We start from the raw sequence: 23,308 nt of genomic DNA, 5'->3' as shown, positions 1-23,308 counted from the left end.
CAAAGAGGGACTCTATAGTCAAAAGTAAAAAGAGGGATTTAATCCTTACTTAATTCCAACAATATCATCAGAGTGATAGTTATATATTTACTGTATATTTACCTGTACTATATACACATTGTTAATTTAATTGGCCAATGAGAAAAGAAATTCATATTATTTCTAGACTTACCACACCATTTTACTTTCCAGTTACGATTAGCATCTACTCCATGGCAGTGGAACTTTGAATTCTTTGATCTTGTTTTCCTCCAAAATCGATCCTAGGCATAAATTTTTAAATATGAAAATACAACATATATACAAATGAAACACAATGATATGCTTGTAACAAATCTTTTCACAGAGAGTGAGTTTAAATATTTAAGCTTTTTTTCCCCCAACACACTTCTTGAATATTAATATTCTTATATTTTTCATTAATACCCTGTTGAAATATTTCTTACCTGGGTCCAGCTAAAATGATATCCATCCACATTAAAAATAGGCATGATAAAGAAATACAACTGATTTAGCATTCTTCTCATGTCTGGGTCATTTTGATATGTCTGAAGTGCCTGGTACATAAAAATAGTTGAAATAATATGTGCAGTTCAGAGATTTTGTAATGTGATTTTTCAGAGATTCTAGCCCTCTTTTAATTTAATAAAATAACTATCAATGAACGCTTGGACAACAATTTATTAGTCTCCTATTTCCCAAGAGATTATTTGTCCTTATGGTTCTTATTGCCTGAAAAGATTACTATTAAGCTTCTGACATTAGCTAAACTCCTTCCTTGGGTGCCAGTGAGCGACCAAAATTAAACACATCGAGACACTTTCCCTCGCTAAAGGCCAGGTTAAAGAGACAGGACTCCATGATTCTTCTAAATAACAGCAGAGAAGATACATTTCCAGATCCTGAGAGCTAACATTATTTATCTGAAGAAACCCAGAGCACACCAGTCCTGCGGGATCAAATTGGCCATCTAGTTTTTTTTAATTCTAACTTTTCTAAAAATGCATATTCGTTTTTATTGTTGTTATGAAAATCTTTAATAAAATTACTATTAAGAAAATGGAATATTGGTTGGTAGCTGTAGGAAAGAGACTGGCAGAGCCAGAAGGAGGACTCCAAAATTATGACTCATTTAAGTCTTCCCCCTGGCTCTGCCAGTCTCTCTCCTAAAGCAGCTTGGCCAATGAGAAAAGAAAGAAGCTGGCAGTTTCATCAATGAGAAAATTGCTCACTTGCCTAGGGGCATCTCAAGCCTCAAAACTGAACTGAGAGAAGGAAGAAGCAGGCTGGATTCAGACAGGCTAGCTTGGAGGAGTTACTGTAGTCCAGGACAAGAAACTGAGTAGCCAAGAAGACAGCAAGAGAAATTGCCACACAAAATTTTTGCAGTCAGAGTTGTTGGGCACTTTGCAAAGTAGGAGCAGAATCAGTCTGAGTCAAATAGCAGGGAGCTTTTGAAATCTCATACACATTTAACGAGACTGTATAGTCTCTTGCATACAAACTGAATAAGCCTTTCTTGAAGACATGGAGAGAGTCATGTCACAGTTCAATAGCTTGCTGTGGTTTAAAGTTATTTATGTGTCAGTGAGATATTGTCTTATTATTTCTCTTATGCAAGTAATGAAATTTTTGGATTTTTCTTTATTGTGGTGCCCCAGGATGGGAGGAGAAAATAGCTCCTTAGAAACACCCCCCAAACGCACACACATCCGATTGGAGATAGAGCAGCAAATGTATTTAAAGTGAATGATACTGACAAAATGACACTTGGAACCTCTGGAAGAGTGTAATGGCACGTCGAGAGAGAGAACTGCAGGCTGGACAACCGGCATGTAAAAGATATTTTAGTCCTCAGAAGAAAGGAGGATGTAGGAAACATTTCAGAAGGGACCCTCCCTATTTTTCTGTAGAGTTAAAGGAAAGGTAAGAAATATTTTCAGTTTTGCACTATAATCTTAACATAAGCTTATAACGATATAGTTAGTACTCCTGATTGTAATTCTTGCTTGGATGATCTCACAGGGCTAACAGGGATCTAGTTTCTTGAACTCTTAAAAAAAAACAGCTACATTGCTTTATAAAATTATAACTGGGAAGGGAGACATGTTATTATTTCGGAGACTGAGAAGGCTGTTTCCAGCTCCCTCCCTCTTAACTTCTGAATAGAATAGAATAGAATAGAATAGAATAGAATAGAATAGAATAGAATAGACTTTGGAGGTCTTCTAGTCCAGCCCTCTGCTCAAGCAGGAGAACCTATATAACCTCTTAGACAAGTGACTGTCTAGCCTCTTTTTAAAAATCTCCAGTGATGGAGCGCCCACGATTTCTGGGGACAAGCTATTCCACTGGTTAATTGTCCTCACTGTCTGGAAAATTCTCCTTAATTCCAGGTTGCTTCTCTCTTTGATTAGTTTCCAACCATTGTTTCTTGTCCTGCCCTCTGGTGCTTTGGTGAATAACATGACCCCCTCTTCTTTGTGGCAGCTCCTCAAATACTGGAATACTGCTATTATGTCTCCCCTATTTCTTCTTTTCTTTAGACTAGTCAAACCCAAGTCCTGCAGCCGTTCTTCATATGTTTTAGTCTCCAGACCTTGGATCATCTTAGTTGTTCTTCTCTGATTTTTTTTCCAAACTCTCAACAACTTTTTTGTGATTTGGTGACCAAAATTGGCTGCAGTATTCCAGGTGTGGTCTTACTAGGGTTTTATAAAGCGGTACTAATACCTCGCATGATCTTGATTCTATGCCTCTGTTTAAACAACCCAGGATTCTATTAACTTTTTTTGGCTGCTGCTATACACTGCTGGTTCATGGTTAAGTGATCGTCCACTAGGAATCCAAGGTCCCTCTCACAGTTACTGTTTTTAAGCCAGGTTTTGCCCAATCTGTACTTGTACCTTTGATTTTTCCTGACTAACTGTAAAACTTTGCTTTTCTCCACACTGAAACTCATTTTGTTGGATAGGGCCCATTGTTCAAGTTTGTCAGGATTTTTTTGGATCATGAGTTTGTCTTCTGGGGTGTTGGCTATTCCTGCCAGTTTGGTGTCATCTGCAAATTTGATGAATTCACCTTCAATTCCCTCATCTAAGTCACTGATGAAGATATTGAAGAGTACTAGGTCTTCTGGTACCCCACTGCTTACTTCTCTCTCCATGTGAATGCAGAAGGGATTCTCAATCTGCCTATTTATCCAGCACAGACAGGGAATGAGAATCTAAGCCATAAAGAATCATTGCTAAAGAATAATGACCAGCGCTTTCACCTGGCTCTGGACGCTTTTGGCAACCAATGGACTTCTAGCAAAGTAGGTATTCCTCTGCTGTATTTGTGCTCATGAGATTTATTTATTTCTCAATCACATTTATATGGTTGCCCATCTCACAAAAAGTGACTGGGCAGCATTAGCAAGCATATTTCAAAAGACTAAATCGGTGAAGGTACTTTCTAAACTTTCCATAATTTTATGATAATGGCAGTTATCAAATATTGCACTCTTGCAGAAGCCGACACTGCAGCATTATTTATACAGTGAAAAGCAGGAATGAACTATTTTTAAGCAGGATTTTTTTTCAGTTTTATTCTTTTCGTTTGCTAATAGAACAGTATTTGCCTTGAAGCCAACAAATCACTTATCTTGACAGAAAATAATGTAATTTAATGTACTTAGTAGTTACAGTATCTGGGCTCATTATTCTAGACATCCAATTAGTATCTTACATAAACTCCAAGTTTCATTTAAGTAAGCTTTAATTCAAAGGCACGGCAAGCATCTGTAGTTATGCAGATAAACATGACTAGTATGCCTCCTTGTGGTGATGATAACATTGTACTGCACCCTGATTTTGAAGAAAATGCATAATAAATTAACATACTACAGGTATATAATGTGTCTATATTAAGGAAATCAAGGAGATATGTATTGCTCTGCCTTTCTCTATTGTTTACTATTATGAAATAATAATCACCAGTCAATAGACATGTATACCTCCATTTCCTTTATACTAAACTAAACACCTGAAAAGGACTAGAAAATAAACAACAACCCCCCACCTTCCTTGGCAGGAACTTTGGCACATATGTCAGAGGATAAGAAGATCTAAATTACTAACTAACTACAATAAAAAACAAACTATAAAATGTACTGTATATGGAAATACAATGAATCCAGGTAAAGCAGGTAAACGAGCTATGTGAGACTTATATTTTCTTCAGACAGTACTTTTTCTTAAGTGTTTGAGATTTTTTTAGGCCATAATCAAGTATTTTCCAAATAAAATATTATTGGGCTATATATCCTTCACGTCTAATATATTTACATCTTTGTAAAATTCTTGAAATCTTGATGATTGGGAGTAGACAATAATATTGAACTGTGCAATATCAATATGCTTTTCTTAGTTCTCAACAGCTTTTATCTTTCCAAATGCAAGACATATTAAAAATAAACATAGGCAATCCTCAAGTAACAGAATTCTTCTAAATAAAAATAATTATAAGAAAAAACAAAAGACACATCTTAATCCCAATTGCTCCTAATCTTTCAAAACATATTTAAATCATATTTCACAAGAAAATACCTTGCAGTTTCTCATTTATATTATAATACTTTCTAGGATTTCCTAACATCAAAAATAGTTCTATCCTGTAGGTAAGACCCTGTATCACAGCTCTTCATTTTGGTAAAAATATAGGATATAAATATAGTAAATGAAGTCCTTAATAAAGAAAGATATTTATGCTGCTGCAATCTCTGCACTGTCCAATCCAATCCAAGTAACTGGGCAAAGAAAATCAAGCTCATAAATTTATTTGACTGACGTTGGGAATTCATTTCATCAGTACAATATTCTTAATAGTTTATTTTTACACTCTTTATTATATTTATTCTCTGTGAATTTGTCAACAATATAGGCAAATTTGAGATTTATAGATAATTGTCATTAAGACAGGGAAGCTATAATCTTATTAGCAAAGACATGGTGCTAACAATATTTTCACCAACTGTAAGGTTGAAATATTACAGATATATGTATCTAAAGCCTAGTTAAATATTGTAACAATTCATCTTTGTTTTGATAACATACTTTGTATAATAAACAGAATCTTTTCTGATTTAAAAATATGTTAATTTTTAAAAATTATCCTTACTTCTTTCACAAACCACTGGCAAAAAGCTGGACTGATCCATTCTCTTGCATGGATTCCACAGTCTATCCACACAGCTTTCTTATAAACCCTTGTTCTTTTGCCTAGCTGCAATTGTAAAAATACATACATAAAAAAAAAGAAAACTATGGATGGATGGAAAAAAATTAAACACATATTCTGCCAATGAAAGGTGGCAACTTAGTGAAATGTTCCCCTTTTTAATGGATACTTAACAGAATGTGGAAATACTGTAGTAAAAGAAATAGGTCTCCTTTAGCTTAATGTAGTTTCCTATATCTTTGGTTTTTGAGTTTATTATCTTACAAAAAATATGTACTTTCATTTCACAATAGTTTCAAGAGAACATAGTATATTACTAACCTATGTTTGACCTATATTTTTGTATATTTTTTCTCTTTTTTGTTAAGTGGAGAGATTGCTTGAGCAAGCTCTCTCTCCTCAGCAGCTTTTCTCTGTGGTGCCTTCCTAATAAGCACTAACCAGAAGCTAACAGGTTCCATTCCATGACCTTAATAAATAAATTAGTTACTCTAGCCTGGCTCAGGCTGCTGACAAATTTCTACTTTGACCTTAGTAAGTTAATAACTGACAGCTTTCCCCCTCCAGATTTGGAGAAGCATGCACATAGCATCAGAAATACCTGGTGCAGCCAGCATCTGACTTACAGATGGTAAGATCAGCTGGGAAGGCAGAGCAAGTAGAACACAGGGCGAGGGAGACTTTTGGGTTTTTCACTTGTAGTGCTGGGGTGGCTAGCTATGGCACAGCCATTGAGGTAGAACTTGGTGGACCTAATGGCCCTAGGACCAAAGTGACCGATGAGGAGTATCACTATGTAGGATGGTTGAAAGAGCAGAGATGGGGAGGGGATAGGTGATGACGGGAGTTCAAAAGAAGGCAGTCTCTTTGAGGCTCAAGGCTAGAAGGGACCAAGCTGGGAATGGTTTGGATAGAGGTGGGTCCTTGCCTAATGAAGAGTGGGATTCTGTTAACAACATCAATGATGGACTGCTGGGGATTGCTGTTGCTAAGTAATAGGGCCATGTGACATTGCACTATGACTGCTTAAGGATGTAAATTACAGTCTCAGTTGCGATAATTAACAAAGGACTACTGTAGCACACACACAAACTCATTTCCTCTTAGTTAATTATCCCATCACAGGGGTAAACTTTGCTAAGGGTGGGAGAATGAGATAAATATCTGTCCAGGGAAAATATCTTCCTCATGAGTAAAATTCTGGAGACTGTCCTGGGCTGAGACTGGGCTCATTCCAGCTGAAGAAGCTCTTTGTGGTTTGAATATATTTGGGGAACTTTATTTAATAAGCTTTATCAAAATTTTGTTGCCATAATATGAATTCTTCTTTTTACATAATAAGAATTAATTAATTAAACTCTGATAAGCTGACTCTCACTAAGAAAGGCTTGAGCATTGGGCCCTATCTAACAAAGTGAAATTCAATGGTGAAAAAAATAAGGTTCTACATTTAGGCAAGAAAAACCAAATGCACAAGTATAGTATGGGTGGTATCTGGCTCAACAGTACTAACTATGAGAGGGATCTTGGAGCCCTAGTGAACAATCATTTAAATATGAGCAGCAGTGTGTTGCAGCTGCCAAAAGAAAGCCCACACAGTTCTAGGCTGTCTTAACAGAGGGATAGAATCAAGATCATGTGAAGTGTTAATACCGTTTTATAACACCTTGGTAAGACCACTCTTGGAATACTGCATCAAGTTTAGGTCACCACGATGTAAAAAAGATGTTGACACTCTGGAAAGAGTGAAGAGAAGAGCAACAAAGATGATCAAGGGACTGGAGGCTAAAACATATAAAGAACGGTTGCTGGAATTGGGTATGTCTAGTTTAATGAAGAGAAAGACGAGGGGTGACATGATAGCAACGTTCCATTATCTCAGGGGTTGCCACATGGAAGAGGAGTCAAGCTATTGTCCAAAGCACATGAAGGCAGGAGAAGAAGCAATGGATGGAACTAATCAAGGAGAGAAGCAACTTAGAACTAAGGAAAAATTTCCTGACCGTTAGAACAATTAATCAATGGAAGAACCTGTCTCCAGAAGTTGTGAATGCTGCAACACTGGAAGTTTTTAAGAAGAGACTGGCCAACCATTTGTCTGAAATGGTATAGGACAGGGGTCTGCAACCTGCGGGCCACCGGACCGCAGGAGTGACTGGCCAGTGCATGTGTGCACTCACCCCCTACTTGCACGAGCGCTGCCCTGAGCTTTGCATGCACTTACCCCCTACTTGTGCGAGCGCTCCCGAGCTTTGTGTGGGTGCTAGTGCCATCCCGAGTGTCACATGGGCGCTAACAGCCCTGTTTATGGTGCATGGGGACTAGTGCTGCCCCAAGCGTCACGTGGGTGCTAGCGGCCCCATTTGTATCGTGCTAGCGCCATCCCATGAGTTGCGTGGGTGCTAACTGCCCCGTTTGTGGCACGTGGACTTTAGCAGTCCCATCTGTATTGTGCAGGTGCTAGCGCTGTCCTGAGCATTGCATGTGTGCTAGCAGCCATTTGTGGTACGTATGTGCTTGTGGCCATGTTTGTAGCACTCGCAGACTTGTGGCCCCGTTTGCGCATGTGTGCATAAATGTGCCTGCCTCTCTATTTGCCTCCAGGCTGCCAACCCAGAAAGGTTGGCCTCTGGTATAGGGTTTCCTGCCTGAGCAAGGGTTGGACTAGAAGACCTCCAAGATCCCTTTGAACTCTGTTATTCTGTAGTATCTCCTTTGAACAGCAGACTGTACGAATCATAGCAATCTGCAGAAGCAGTATGTCTACCAGAGCAATAGACTGGAATTTGTTCTTTGAGTAGAACCTCTTGATCTCTTAGGATCAGATCTGTAAGGTCATTTCCAAGTCTATAATTTTTATTTTCAAGCAAGAGATTTTTCTATGCGAACCATTGTTTATAAGTAAAATAATATGCATCTGTGTTTTTATATGTGCATATGTAATGGGAATTGCTATGTTTTGGGCAGAGCAACACAACTGGTGTTTAAGTTACCTACTGTGGTTATATATTAGAAAATACTGAAATAAGCAAAAATTTGATGGGTGTAAAAGTTAGACGAGTCTAAGTAGAGTTAATATGAATTCTTTGTGCATTTAACAATTTTTCTTTTTAATACATTAAAAATAAAAAAGCTATTGGCAAATTTTGGTAGATTTCTGTGATGTCCACTCAAGGTTTTCAGGGATTGTAAGTGACCCTCTGGGGCCTCAGCTTGTGACTTCAGATACAGGGTAGGTATACAGGATTATATTTTGCTTCCATAAGTAAGTAATTCCTTATTCATTTGTCTTGATACCACGTCATTGCACCAATAATGTTTTGTCAAAATTTACCTTTAGCACAAAAAGTGGTCTTCCCTCATATGACTTGCCAACAGAAAACATGTAGATGAGATCAGAATGAGTTTTATTTATATAATACATCCAACTTTGAATCTGAAAAAAAAGAGAAAAAGATATATATATATATATATATGTATATATATATATACATATATATATATATATATATATATATATATATATATATATATATATATATATATAAAATTTTGTCATTGAATAAAATAAATATAACTATATACAGTAAGTATAACAGAAAATAATAGTTCTAGTTTTCTTTCTCTTATTAGGTTTTCCAATTTATAAATTTTAAAATCTTACATCAAAGATTAATTTTTGTTAAAGCAAAGAAAAATGTTATTTTGCCATTTCCCTGGCATTTTCTTATATAAAAATAAAAACACAAGAGTGAAAATATATATTACATACTTCTTCCAGTGAATGATATATTTCATAACTATATTCGGGAAATGATCTACGATTCCTAGGTGGCTTCGAATCACTTTGTTTTTCTATAGTTTTTTGCAAATCAGATATGAGGACTCTATATCAAATAGAAAACAAAAAAGAAAAGAACACTTTAAATAAATGTGTGATATAATACAAAGGAATGGAAAGTTACAGTATATAGCTAAAGTAAACATTTTAATACTGTACAGACTATTTATGACATTTAATAACCCAGGAAAATTGACTGTAAGAACATAATGTAGCATGTTGTAAAGCAAACATTGTATTTTGGAATTCAGCAATAAGTTGGGGGGAAAAAACCCAACCAAAACATATAAAAACAACAACAGAAAAATGTGTTTGAATTGACTGAAAAAACAAATAAAAACTAATTAACCGGCATTTAAAGGGTATTTTCTTCATCTATGAGTGATAATAAATATGTGCTGAAATGAAACAATAACTACAGTGCAGGATACAATCTGTGTTGCTCACCAGGATCAGAGATTTTGGCTAGCCAGAGAGACTTCCTGGGGATGGATTCCAGCAAAACTCTGAAAGTTCAGAAGACAAACTCTTTGGTCCCAGGGACCGACCCAGATTGGATCTTGCCACGTTATCCTGAAACACATATATTCGCCTTCATTCATAATAACTACAGTATTTACTGTACCTAAAAGAATATGTGTAATTTATTCTCCCAATAAGTAGCTAAAAGCTGAGGGGTAGGCAGGAGGTGCAAGTGTCCTCAGGCACTGCTGCTGAAAACAATGAGTACTTTTAAAATTTAAAGATTAGCTGGGTTGCTTGGGAAGGCTGTTTACCAATTTATTTTTCCCCGCTAAAACTTAAACAGGATTCATACCCCTTTCTTGAATCCTTCTATAGTTACTTCCATTATCATCATCATCCAAGTAACTGGACAGTTTCGTTTTGAGAGGACAATCCCTCAGCTAGCTTGCTTGGTTTACAGATGACAGGTTTCACTTTTTAAACCTTTCTTTTTCTTAATATAAAAATCTGCTAGGGCTTGTGAAGTGTCAAGAAAAGTACCCACAGGAACACTTTCAGCACTCCAGAATTAGCTGCTGTGCTCAGGTTTTGCTAAAATTGTTGGGTTTTTTGTGCTCAAAGGTGATTCTTTTAGCCATGAGAACTTTAGAAAGTTTGAATGTGTAATGTCAAGAAAAGTACATTAAGGAAAAGTTAAGAACCTGTATGTCAGCTTTCTGAATAAAGTAAAATTTATTTATCCATTATAATTTCCTTGCCAGACAAATCCTTACCCTTTCCATCTAAGAGAGAAATTTGATAAATGCTTGTTAAGTTGTGCCACTAATTGTTATAATGTGACAGGTGTTGGCTGGCATAGTGCACCACAATAAATATACATTCAAGCATATAATTTAAAAACATGTGGATACTTGAAGTTATAATATGCTTGTACTAGGGAGAATTACTGCTTTTTTAACAAACAAAAAGAGGCCTCATGCACTAAGGAGACACTAGTCTACATTGTATAGACTCTATAATTAGATATCTTCCACAGGAACTCTTTCCGACTTCTCTTCAAATATATACTCTCAGTTATTTAATTACAAGGACATGCTGGCATAACTGATTATTGTTTCTAACAAAACTTAAAAAGAAGATTTTAAAATATTATACAAAAGATTTTCTGCCACTAAAATCCATGCTTACGTATATTGGATGTTTGCTTGCTCTAAGGAGAACTGAAGAATCTGTGAACTATTTCTTGATAGATGTACATCTGTAATTGCACCCATGGAGATGAGAGATGGGCTGCTTGGTTGCCACAGGTCCACCTGTAGTGCAGCAACCAACCTGTAATTCACATTTATTCAGTCTATATTGGAAGCACCCATGAAATTAATAGGTCAAAGAGCATATCCTCTTAAATTTTTCAGTAAATAGCAGAGATTATTGCTGAATCATTAGTAAATAATCTATTGATGTTTTCCACACATTGAGAAGTACACATACCTTGAGCAGTAGGGTTTGTTTAACTTCATTTTCAATGGGGAAAAAAACCAACCCAAATTTGAATTATTTTAATCCAGTTTTCTATTTTATTTTACTTTAAAAATACAGAAATAAATCCTGAAAAACTAATACTGCATAACATGGATCTGTTTTAGCTTTCAAGTGCATTTTCAATCTTAGCACATCTGACTTTCCCATTTAGCAAACTCCAGGTGTGTTTTCACTGCCAGTGTAATTCTAACAACTATTGTTCCAATACAACTAGCAATTATCAAACCTCTTTGCAAAAAAGTGTGTCTTCCACTCAGGATGATAATATTTTAAAAAAATATTTTGTTAGAAAGGTAGTTAGGAGAGTAATGTATGACTACATATAGGTTACTACTCATAAAGAAAATTGCTTAAAACAGCAGGAATACAGTTAGAGGATGGCCTGTTACCTCATAATATAAACAGTTCAAAATGTGGCAACCACTTAGAACTCAAGTAAAAATAGCAGTTCTGTTTGCAAATGTCCTACAGCAGTGATGGCAAACCTTTTAGAGACTGAGTGCCCAAACTGTAACCCAAAACCCACTTATGCATCGTCGGGTGCCGGGTGGGTATAGCCCATTGAGTGGGTGTGGCTGCGGTGGTAACTCCAGGCTGGGTGGGACTAAAAAGTTCAATCAATCAATTCCAACTTTGCAAGATCTTTTTTTCCCCTGCGAGAAGTTGAAATTGACTGATTGATGGAACCTTTTTTTTTGCACATGGCGGCGGAGGACTAAAGTGAAAAGGTTTTATAAAACCCAGCTGAAGGCCTAGGACTGGGGTATTTCTGATCACTGCTGGAAATGTGAAAAACATAAAAGGTCATTTTATTATGCATGGTGGACTTAGAAATATGAAGAGCCACGGTGGTGCAGTGGTTAGAATGCAGTATTGCAGGCTAAATCACACTCACTTTAAGTTGTTGAGAAAGGATCTTCAATGTCTCTGCCATTTGGTCATTCTCTGGTATAATCCGTATCACCTTATGTCTGTAAAATAATATTAACATTAAACCCTAAATCTTATACTATTTTAGCAAGAAAATAAAATACTAAAATGATATAACCCTGAAGCAGAAATAAAATGCAGTAATTTGTATTTCTTAACTGGATGTGCTCCAGATGGGTTGATCTTCAACTACCATAATTCCCAGCAAGCCTGACCAAAGGCAAATACTAGCATTGAATTTCAGCACATATTGAGTAGTTCTGAAACAGATTGAGCAACGGAAATGCTTTCTTATGGCATGTATTATTTATTATGAAGCATTTATGCTAATCTGGATTAACTAGATCAGTTCATTTTGGCACAAGAGACCAAGGAACAGGAAATCCAGCCTTGCTTTCAGCTGCTAGCACACTTATTTGCACTGAGCTTTCTAATACAAGAATCTTTCAGCTGTGCTGTATACTTTGATGTGTTCCTTAGCTCTGATTCACTGGAACTCTCTCTTCAGCATAGCCCTTGGCTTGACTGCTATCTACTGAAACCAGGCTGAGGAAGGCTTTCATATGTATTGAAAAAGGAAATGTAAAGCAACAACCCCCAAGAACAATTTTAGTAATATAATGACCATTTTACATCTGATAAGCTGCTCAAATGCATTATTAATAATATATAACCCATACTAGACAATGAATTACAGATATGCTAAAGGTATGTCTTTTTCTCCTATATTCTCTCAAATAGTGGTTTCTGTTGGTTAGGGTCCAGTTCAGATCAAAAAAGAATTACCAACTCATGTCACATTACAATCCATGTATGATGCTGTTGCTTGTCAGCTATGCTGAAGATATGCGTGCAAACATATCCAAACAGACTTGGTCTGAGATTTATAATACTAAAGTTTGAACTCCACTAGATTAAATGAAAATTTGAAAAAGAGTGAATTGTGTGACTAACATAATTTGATGCACAAACTATTGAATTTATTTTATCTATTTTGCCATTTTCTGTAAAATATATAACAAATATATTGTCTTTATTGAGGCAAGGTTACATTTCATTGTATACCTATATATTCCTTACTTCTGCTCTATATTTCTTACCTTTGCTTACTATATTTATATTTCACAGGGGAGTTTCTACTGATAGTCATCATTAATGGATAAAGTATGTACTTGGCAAATACAAAATAATTAGAAAATCCTTCCTTCTCCAAAACAGTGAATATACGGGCACAGAGCAGAATTAGATATATTTGGAGAATGAAACACAAATGATAAAGAAGGACAGTTAAAGATACCTTGAACCCTCAAAGTATATTTATTATCAATTGAATAAATATTAATATTTAATATTCAATATTTAATACTCAGGAATGGTAAGAAAGAAGATTGTTTAAATTTGTAAAATTTATTGTTAATTATAACAATGCTGTATCAAGTGAATTATTGATCCTACACCCCAGCCACCTTGATCTATACAGGATGCTTAAATACAAGTTTAAATACACAAAGATCAAGTGGAGATTATTTAAGGTATCCCATTTTTATTCTGCAGATATTTATGAGGTATTAAGTTTGTCACATTCTAAAGTTTCTAGGCATTTTAGCTAAATGAATATTGAAAAATTAGAGTAAGATTTATACATATACTGAGATGATTAATGATCAATAAAATATTGAGGATAAATATTGATATACTGCCTGACATTGTTTCTTGACTATTTATGATCTTTCCTGCGATATAATTCAACTAGGTCTTGTGTACATTTATTATGCAATCCTATTCCTTTCATATCAATATATCATATCAAATTACCTTGACTTTAATACAGGTAATTCTCACTTAACAATGGTAATTTGGACTGGAATTTCCATCATCAGCTGATGTAGATGTAAAGTGACAGATTACATGACCACACCACCTAACAATGGAAATTCTGGCATTTTCTATTGTTGAGTGAATAACTATGGGTTTTTAAACAAGTAGTCTCTGTTTGGGACCTCCTCTCCTGCCAACTCCTATTGACTTTGCTTGTAGGAAGCTGGCAAAGAAAGTTGTAAATAGAAAATCTAAGTATCCCCTTAGATCAATACTAGTAAGTAGAAGTCTCTTTAATGAGTGGTACAACCAGTCCCAAACTAAATCACCATTTTGCACTTGTACAGTCTAGTGATTTTTTATATAAAGGTCAGTGTACTTGTAGTCATAACTTTCATTCTTTTAAGTAACATATCTTGCATAATTAGAGCATCATACTGTACAAATCCCCATTTTGAATTGTCTAGACGCTAGCAGCTTATAATTTTCACTATTTCACAGCCCAAGCTGGTTTATATAGATAATGGGGATGTGAACATAATAGAACCCTTTTTCAGTTAAATTGCAGTCCCCTTAGTTTCTGCTTTGTCCATTAAAGATTTTGTTCCCATGATTATCAGAACTGCACTGCAAAAACTAAGCTATATGAAGATAGCTGAAAAGCCAAAAGGATTAAAAAGATGTGTGGAAAATGGCAAAATATGGCAACCAATAACAAAACCATGGACAATAAATAAAACACCAAATTCAAAAAATCAAAATAAACCTAAGCAAAATAAGTAATATCATGATCAGTGTCCAACCCTTCCTTTGCTATAATTCATGTCAAAAGGAATGTGTGTAATGAGTTTTTGCATACTTTTAAAGGAGCTCACCTTTGAGTAAAAAATGCTAATGATTACTTTGAAAGGTGAGAAATTATTCAAAATTAATTATTTTTCTTATTTTTTTCACATTTCTTTTTACCACAGTAAAATGAACAACCACTTTTCCCAGTGTGGGTTAATATAGTCCCACAAAAACAACTCTGCTTGCCCATTGTTTTATTATTTATTCATCTATCTATTTTCCTGGACTACCATGTCACATTAAGGGCTATTAACTCTGAACATTTTACCCACCCATATTTGTAAATACTATTAACAAATGCAACCATCACTGTACATTTCCTCTTACATATCAAGGATCATTTGTTTCATTAGTCCTGCTGGAGCAGCCAGATTTTAAAGAAGTTCCTAAATCCCAGCAGGAGAGAGACCATGCTGTTCCAAAAAATTAAATACTAAGGGATAAAATTATGACATTAAATAGCACAATATTACCGTAATCTATCATATTTATCCTGATAATGAAAATAGGGGCACGTCGCCTCTAATAAGCGGGAACTGAGTTTAAACATCAGCTAACAAATTTGAGTGATAATCCAAAAACAAAACTCAACAACGACCACCGCAGTGGAAAAAAGCCACGTGCAAACGGAGTAGTGAAGCCCGCCAAGGTCGCGAGAGCAGAGCAAAGTAGATTTACCCGGCATAGCGGTTGTCGTAAAGATAATTTAGTCCGGACAACTCAGCCCGCTGCTGGACGAGGAGCAGCCCAAAGGACAGGAAAGAAAGCGCTAGGCGGGGAGCTTTCATAGTGGCCGCCGCCGCCGCCGCAGGATCCCGAGAGAAGATGTGATAAGACCTTCGCCCTTTTGCGTGTAAACGGAGCAGCCACTCCGACGGGACGAGGTTTGGAATGGGAGGGAGGAGCAGAGGGTTGGAAAGGGTTTTCTTCTTTTCCTTTGGGGGCGGGAGAGAGAGAGAGAGAGAGAGAGAGAGAGAGAGAGAGAGAGAGAGTAGAAGAAATTGCAGGTCTCGGATACTTTGTCAGGTAAATTCAGTCGAAATAATGAACAGCTTCGAATGGACTGTGACTGCCATCATTCCCAGCTTTTATTAAGTTAGGTGGCGATGATGAGGGTGGTACTCCTACAATGAAGGCATCAAGCTTGTGGGGAAGGAGGGAAGGGTTCTCTTAAGAGATTAAAAATTTTGAGAATTGAACCATCAAAGTATCTTGTGGTATTTTAAAGACTAGCAAGTGACTTATGGCATAAACCTTAATGGATTATAAACTCTGAGTTTAAAAAGAAATTAAAGAGAGACAGTAACACTTTAATTATTATAAATAGTATAGATAGTGATGAATATTCCATTAATTGCCCTAGATAATGAGTTTTCAGTTTGGTTTTCACAATGAGATTGCAGCTTTGCTGTAGAATTAGGGGCCAGTTTTTCAGGAATGGTTGTGAAATTTTGGGCAAAAACAGGTGTATGCAAAACAGAAAAAGTAGGAAAACAAGTATGTACTATTCTAAGAATGATTATTCCAAAATAAGACCTTACGTTTTTGCATGTTGTATCTATCATAAACTGAATCATGATTTACTGAAAGGTGATTTTTGGGCTTGTATAATTGCACCAAATCATTGGCTGGGTTTGCATAACACATTAGATTTGCTATGGATTTTTAGAAAGCTGTATGTGAAAGGGACTTTTAGAGATTCCTAGGATATGTATACATGCAAAAGACTTCAATCTAAAACCCTGACATGTTGTCAGTCAATTAATAGGAAATACAAAGCTAGATGAACTGATGGTTTGACTCAGTACAAGGTTATTTTGTGGTGTAACAAAGATGACTAAAAAGCCCTGGTTGTGCAGTGGTTAAAGTGCAGGATTGCAGGCAAACTCTACCTACAGCCTGGAGTTAGATCTTGACAAGGCTCAAGGTTGATTCAGCTTTCCATACTTTCAAGGTTGGTAAAATGAGGACCCAGATTGTTGGGGGCAATATGCAACTAATACTTTTACATTGTAAAACCATCCAGAGAGTGGTGTAAAGTAGCGGCCCCCAACCTTTTTGGCACCAGGGATTGGTTCTGTGGAGAGATGTTCTTCCGTGGACCAGAGGGGGTGTGGTTTCACATGCTCCCTGCATCCTGTGGATGGGGCTTCACTTGCTTGCGCAGCCTGATTTCTGGCATGCCGCAGACTGGTGTCAGTCCACAGACCAGGAGTTGGGGACCGCTGGTGTAAAGTGTAAGGGGCAGGATAGAAGCCTAAGTGCTATTGCTATTCCTGTTTTCTGAATCAGATAGCAGTGTAATTGTATCTATGATTGCATAAGTCATTCTGTGACCTTACAAAAAATGCAGATTATATCTGTCTTCAGTACAGACAACATGAGATGGTTGTTCACACCTATACAACTACTGAAAATATGGGCCTTGATTTCTTTGGTACCCAGAATAGCTGAAAATAAAGATTTCCTGATTACACAAAAATGAAAGCTTTACCATCAGACTGACATATTGCTTTTTCTTGCCATTTGACAGTTTAATTGGCAGTGCCTCATGTGATGGGTGCCTGTGTGCCGGCAGGGTTAATCCAGTGTAGCACATGTTCATGCTTTGCAAAGCTCTTGTAGAGAAACAACAATAATAAATAGCTGGAGGCATATGGCCAACAGAAGACTGTGCTTTCCATTAACAACAACAACAACAAAAAATGGTATCTTGGTATTTTTCAGTTTCCAAACAACATAGTCTCGATGGCAAAACATTTTTTTTTTCAGCCAACAGGGATAAAACTGTTTTTATTTATATTACACAGAGAGTTCATCAGTTCAGAATCTTGAAGTATTGCAAAAAAAAGTAAGCATAGATATGATTTAAACAGAGATAATTTCTATTACTGTAGTATTAGTTGGCTGCTCCCTTAGTGGAAAAAAACTCCAAGCAAATAGGACATTAAATGAAATGGGATTTGACGGTCCCTAGCCAATGTGTATGGAATTAACTGTTTCCCAGGATTACTATTATATATGAGGATTGAAAATTTTCTGCAGTAGGTCTTCTGGTTGTCTCATACAATATATTGCCCATAAGGGAGGCTCAGTGACAAAGAATTGGTGGTTTTGAATTGTGTTGGAGAAGACTCTTGAGAGACCCTTGGACTGCAAGGAGATCAGATTAGTCAATCTCGTAATCAAGTAACCACCCTGACTTCTTCTTTGGAAAGGCAGATAGTAAAACTGAAGCTCAAATGTTTTGCCACCAAATGAGAAGCGAGGACTTATTGAAAAAGACCCTGATATTGGGAAAGATTGAAGGCAAAGGAGAGGAGATATCTAGATAGTATCATTGACACAAAGGGTGTGCTCTGGAAGACAGTGAAGGACAGGGTGGCCTGGAATGCTGGGGTCCATGGGGTTGCAAGGGATCGGGCATGACTAAGTGACTGAACAAAGTAATTTAGAATAGGATAAAAAAAATCATTTAAAATTAATTTGCATGCTGCTTGTCTTTAAGGGAGTCTTGAAGACCTGGCTCATTCCACACAGACGCTGGGCCTTTGCTTTGGGACCCCACTGTTGAACATTATTTTTTGTTTTATTTCTCCTCTCCTGGCATAGTTATTCCTGTTTTAATTCATTTGTATTCATTACAACCCATAATTTTATACAAACGTGTTATCATTGTATCTCTGGTAAGCAAAGGAATCAAGTGAAAACTTTTTTTAAGCTTAATGGTAAATCCAAATTTGATAGTGTCAACAGATCTCCAATATCCAGTAATGTTGGATTTATCAATAGATTTTGATGGCTGTATTCTGCAAAACTAAGATTTTTATCCATTTCAATTGTTCATTGGTGGAAGACCCAAAAGACTAGATTATAAATAGATTGTTATGGAGAAAATCTATCAATAGACTAATAGTTGACAATGGCTTGATGGCGCATAACAGTTCTCTAAAAGGGATGCACTTTAGGTCTGCTTTTTGTTTTGGCAAATATATTTGATTGTAATGGATCATTTTAAAATTATTTTGTCCTTAATTGAGTACCTTGGTGTAATTTACATGGAAGTATAGGTATTTTGTGCATTGGTCCATAGGGTGGGCATGCTCCTAGTCCCTTCCCTTAACTGTTGTCATCTTAAGGTACTGAGGAAGCATGCCTTTTTTTGTGATAGCCCTGTCCTATGGAACACCCTTCCCCACACTTCTAACTTTTCAAAAGGCATTCTATTCCTCAAGTGCTGGGATAGAGTGAGATTATATTTATTGTGGGTTACATAGGTAAGTTTGGCTGTGGTGCCAGGTCTTTTGGTTTTAATGTTTTTTATAAATATTAAATAGATATTATAAATAGTTGTAAATAGATTTTTTAATGTTTTGATTGTACACAACCCAGAGTTTGGTACAAGATGGGCGGCTATATGAACATTAAAATAAAATAATAAAATAAAATAAAATAAAAAGCAGAATGAAGAATACGTAGTGAATTTCAAATTGAGCTATGGATTAGAAAGACAAGTACTGTGCCCCTTCTCTGCCCTAAATTTATTTGGAATCCTAGTGAAATTATGGATTCAAAATATTATCCTTGCTTCAATTATATGGGGTAATTCAATTGATTTGCCATTCAGATTTATTTAACTTGTTTCCCATTTAAAATATTTTATTAAGGAAAAATCAATAAGGAACATTTATAGGAAGAGCGGTTTGGTATAGTGATTAAGGCACCAGGCTAAAAACTGGGAGACTATGAGTTCTAGTTTCACCTTAGACACGAAGCCAGCTGAGTGGTGAGGGTAAGTTATTCACCCTCAGTCTAGGCATTGACAAGCCAGTTTTGAGAATCTTGCCAAGAAAATTAGTCTACGCAGTTGTCAGGTGTCAGCATTCACTCAGAGGTGTGCAGATATGTGTGCGCACACGCACACTCACACGCACATAGGCGCACAGGCAAAAAGATTCAGTTATAGGACAATGTTGTAGGACATGTCTTTAAGAGTATTATTTGATATTCCCAAACAAGTATGGGGAAAAAAACTATTCTCTTCCACTAAGCAGTGGTTTATTGCTCATTATTGGATTATATCCAGTAGCAGATTATGAGTAGGCTTTCTCTAATTTCAGAACCATGAAATTAGAATTAATTTAGAAACAGTATAATTTTCTGCCATCTAGTGTCAGAAAAAAAGGTCTTGGGCTTGCACAATTAATTGAGTTCATATGGTTAAAAAACTATCAAAATTCTGAAAAATGTTTGAACAGATCTTAATGTCCAATGTTGACTGAATAAAGTCCAGTTAATCCAGACTATTCAATTGTATCCATAAATAAATGTGCTTGGGGGAAGCAGTTCACCCCAGTCATTAGTATCAATTTAAGTAAACAGTTGATTAAAGGAACCATTTGTGAGAAATCAGGTGAAAAATAAGAAACTTTTAAAAATATTTTTTAAAAGGCCCCAGTTTCTGACTCCTGTTTTTAAATGCAAGGTTGGTCTGTAATAAAGCCTCCCCCATCTGCAATCCAATCATCATAGGGCTGACCTGGCATGTATTACTGGTTTTGGCTGAGCCCAGAAGGAGGGCATGGCCCTTCAGAGATATGTTAAGCTGAGATGGAGTCAGCTGAGGTATGGCATCAGTTGACAAGGAGCAGGGATGAGAGTGTGGCGATTGCACCTTTCAAGGGTGCTGCTCCATAGGTCATTGGATAGGAGCCCTGTTCATTTAATTGGGCTCTAGGGTTCAATTGGGATTGTTAATGTTGTATTAGTAGCCTCCCTGCTACACAGATTGCACTTCCTGTCTGAGCAATTTTGCACAATATATTTAATAGTTTGCATATCAGCACCACAATCACAACAAGGGGAATCTTTCCATCCATACTGATACAGAGCAGAGGCACTGTATCTGTTCAATTTGTCCAGACATAGTGAGGCAGGCCAAAACCAGGTGCTTTGGTAGAGGAATCACTAATAGTCAGGCCACAAGAAAGCCTTTGGACTATTCCTCTCTCCAGGCACTCTGGGGATTAAATTGAGTAGATAGTAAGTGAATAGCTGTTTTCCATGCTGGCATATGAAATTTTAATTTTGTGATGGACTGGGTGATGTTCTGGTGAATAGGAAGGGCCTTGTTGTTCAGCATCCATGACCATAGCTGAATGAAAGCTTGTTGTCTTCTAATGTGGGACAGTATAATATTACTAAGAACTGGTAATTAATGCACAGGAGTGGAATATATGCCAGAGATGACTTTGGATTGTTCGTCTAGTAATGAACGGAACAGCTACATTGCAGGAACAATCTTTTTAAATGGAAAACATAGTGTGTAAGTATTATCATATATTTAAGAGACCAATAAACATCGTTCTCTGTTAGGTTGTACCAACTTTCCAAGTACTTGTGAGCTCAGTGAACTTTATCTAAAATCTAAACTTTAATATAATGTTTTTACTGTGAGGCTCAACTTTGTGTATATTAATGAAAAAAATTGACAGCTTTCCAGTAATACAGCTCCATCTGCATCAATATATTTGATTATTATTTTTTTTATTGAAAATTTTTTAAAAGTTTTACAAAAAACAAAAAAAAACAACAAAAAATAAAACAACCCTCCCCCAAACCCTCCCAAACCACCCTCCTCCATCCCCCCCCCCGAGCTTCCCAGAGCTGAATATAGGCTTAATTAAAATTTTAAAAATTCTAAAAAAAAATTAATCAACTTATAAGGTAATTAACAATAAAATATATATAACAATAAAAACATATACATTAAAAAAATACTTAAAAAAGAAAGAAAGAAAAAAAAAGAAATAAAGGAAAAGAAAAGAAAGAAAGAATACAATCTATAAAATATCAAATTTAAATACAAATTATGAAAAAGCTAAATGGTATTTTTTTATAGCCAATTTATATTGTATGAAATTTATCCATTTTTCCCATACGGCAAAAAATTTCTCTTGTGATTGCTCCTTTAAAAAAGCCATAATCTTTGCCATTTCCGCCAGATAAGAAACTTTAAAAAACCACTCTTGCAAGGTAGGCAAAGATTCCTTCTTCCAATATTGCCCTACTAACAGCCTTGCGGCTGTAATTAAATTTAACATCAATATAATCTCTTTAGTATCACAATCAGTAACAATACCTAACAAAAATAATTGTGGGGTAAATTTTACCTTCCTTCTAAAAATTCTTTGAATATTCCACCAGAATAGGTAGGTTGAGACAAAGTAACCACCAAGTCATCTGCAAAAGCTCTTAACTTATATTCTTTTTTGTTTACTTCTATCCTTTTATTTCCTGCGACTCTCAAATTTTAATCAGCAAAATTTCCAGTGTTAAAACAAACAATAACGGTGACAATGGACATCCCTGTCTTGTACCTTTTTCTATTGCAAAAACCTCTGACAAGCTCCCATTAACAATAATTTGTGCTGTTTGTTTTTGATATATAGAACCAAAAGCTTGTAATATTTTTTCTCCAAAGTTCATCTCCTCAATTACTCTTAGCATAAACTGCCAATTCAATTGATCAAAAGCTTTTTCAGCATCTAAAAATATCAGCCCAGCAGAAATTTGGTTATTTTTATCAAAATATTCTAATAAATTAATAACTTGTCTAACATTATTTTTCATATACCTACCAGTTATAAAACCCGATTGATCCTTATGTATAAGCTGATGCAAAACCCTCATAAGCCTATTCGCTAAAATTTTTGTAAAAATCTTATAATCTACATTTAAAAGGGATATAGGCCTATAATTCTTTGGTAAGGTAAGATCTTGATCCTCTTTTGGAATCAAGGATATAAAAGCGCTGCGCCATGACGGAGGAATCTCTGAACCCTGTAATATGTTATTGAAAAGCTCACATAAGGGTTGGGTCATCTCTTCTACTAAAGTTTTGTAATAAATAGATGTCAAACCATCTGTACCCGGCGCTTTACCTAGTTTTAATTGTTTAATAACTGTCACAATTTCCTCATTAGTAATTAAATCATTAATTTCTTGTTTCTGATCTTCTGTTAATTTAGGAAAATTAGCCTCACTTAAGTAATTATTTATATCTAAAATTTGTACATTAGTACTCTTATATAATTTTTGATAATAATCTAAAAAAGATTTCTTAATCAACTCCTTCTGATACACTAATTTACCATTATAATTTATTTTATCTATAGTTCTCTGTCTCTGTTTCTTTCTTAATTGATAGGCCAACCATCTCCCTGGTTTATTAGCATTACAAAATGTATTTTGTTTCATAAACAGTAAGTTAGTTGCAGTTTGATCAGCCATCAGCATGTTAAATTGTGTTTTTAACAACTTTATAGATTCTTTAATCTTTTCATCTGTAGGATTTAGAATCAGAGATTTTTCTTTTAATTTAATCTCATCTTCCAATTCCTTACGTTTCTGGATCTGCTTTTGTCTATGGACATTATTCATTATTCATTTTTATCAGAATCCCACGCATAAAAGCTTTACCTGCATCCCATACCATTGATATTGATGTTCCCTTATGCATATTTAAAGCAAAATAATCCTTTAAACACTCCTTTAATTTTTGAACATTCCTTTCTTGTCTAAATAAGTTCTCATTCACCCTCCAGGATCTCCTCTCCTCTTTTTCATGAACTAGTTCCATCC

The 23,308-nt window shown here is 35.8% G+C and overlaps 2 protein-coding genes across 4 annotated transcripts in view; one reads left to right on the top strand and one right to left on the bottom strand.

The window, feature by feature from the left end:
- CPA6 (carboxypeptidase A6) overlaps positions 1-15,543 on the bottom strand; it is a 34,206-nt gene extending 18,663 nt beyond the window's left edge. Inside the window, exons 1-8 of one of the 2 annotated variants that reach the window (XM_039335125.1) lie at positions 15,344-15,543; positions 11,964-12,039; positions 10,715-10,839; positions 8,993-9,107; positions 8,555-8,656; positions 5,161-5,265; positions 447-557; positions 173-263 (exon numbers count right to left, since the gene is read on the bottom strand). In XM_039335125.1, coding sequence (XP_039191059.1) covers positions 173-263; positions 447-557; positions 5,161-5,265; positions 8,555-8,656; positions 8,993-9,107; positions 10,715-10,839; positions 11,964-12,039; positions 15,344-15,453 — 835 coding nt within the window. In that variant the 5' untranslated portion in view covers positions 15,454-15,543. Of the gene's footprint in view, positions 1-172; positions 264-446; positions 558-5,160; positions 5,266-8,554; positions 8,657-8,992; positions 9,108-10,714; positions 10,859-11,963; positions 12,040-15,343 lie in introns of both variants that reach the window. The other variant, XM_039335134.1, reaches the window with a different exon arrangement.
- The window catches only part of PREX2 (phosphatidylinositol-3,4,5-trisphosphate dependent Rac exchange factor 2), a 188,914-nt gene that overhangs the window by 25,019 nt on the left and 140,587 nt on the right, over positions 1-23,308 (top strand). The window contains exon 1 of one of the 2 annotated variants that reach the window (XM_039335009.1): positions 15,528-15,549. The exons of the other annotated variant lie outside the window; for it this stretch is intronic. The gene's annotated coding sequence lies outside the window, so the exon portion shown is untranslated. Of the gene's footprint in view, positions 1-15,527; positions 15,550-23,308 lie in introns of those variants that run through there. 2 annotated transcript variants of the gene reach the window in all.

This window comes from Crotalus tigris, unplaced genomic scaffold (genome assembly GCF_016545835.1).
Source record: "Crotalus tigris isolate CLP2741 ecotype Arizona unplaced genomic scaffold, ASM1654583v1 scf7180000017546.9332058, whole genome shotgun sequence".
NCBI classification, from domain to species: Eukaryota; Metazoa; Chordata; class Lepidosauria; order Squamata; family Viperidae; genus Crotalus; species Crotalus tigris.
The sequence above is the reverse complement of the archived record's forward strand: the minus strand, read 5'-3'. Positions and strand labels throughout refer to the sequence as shown.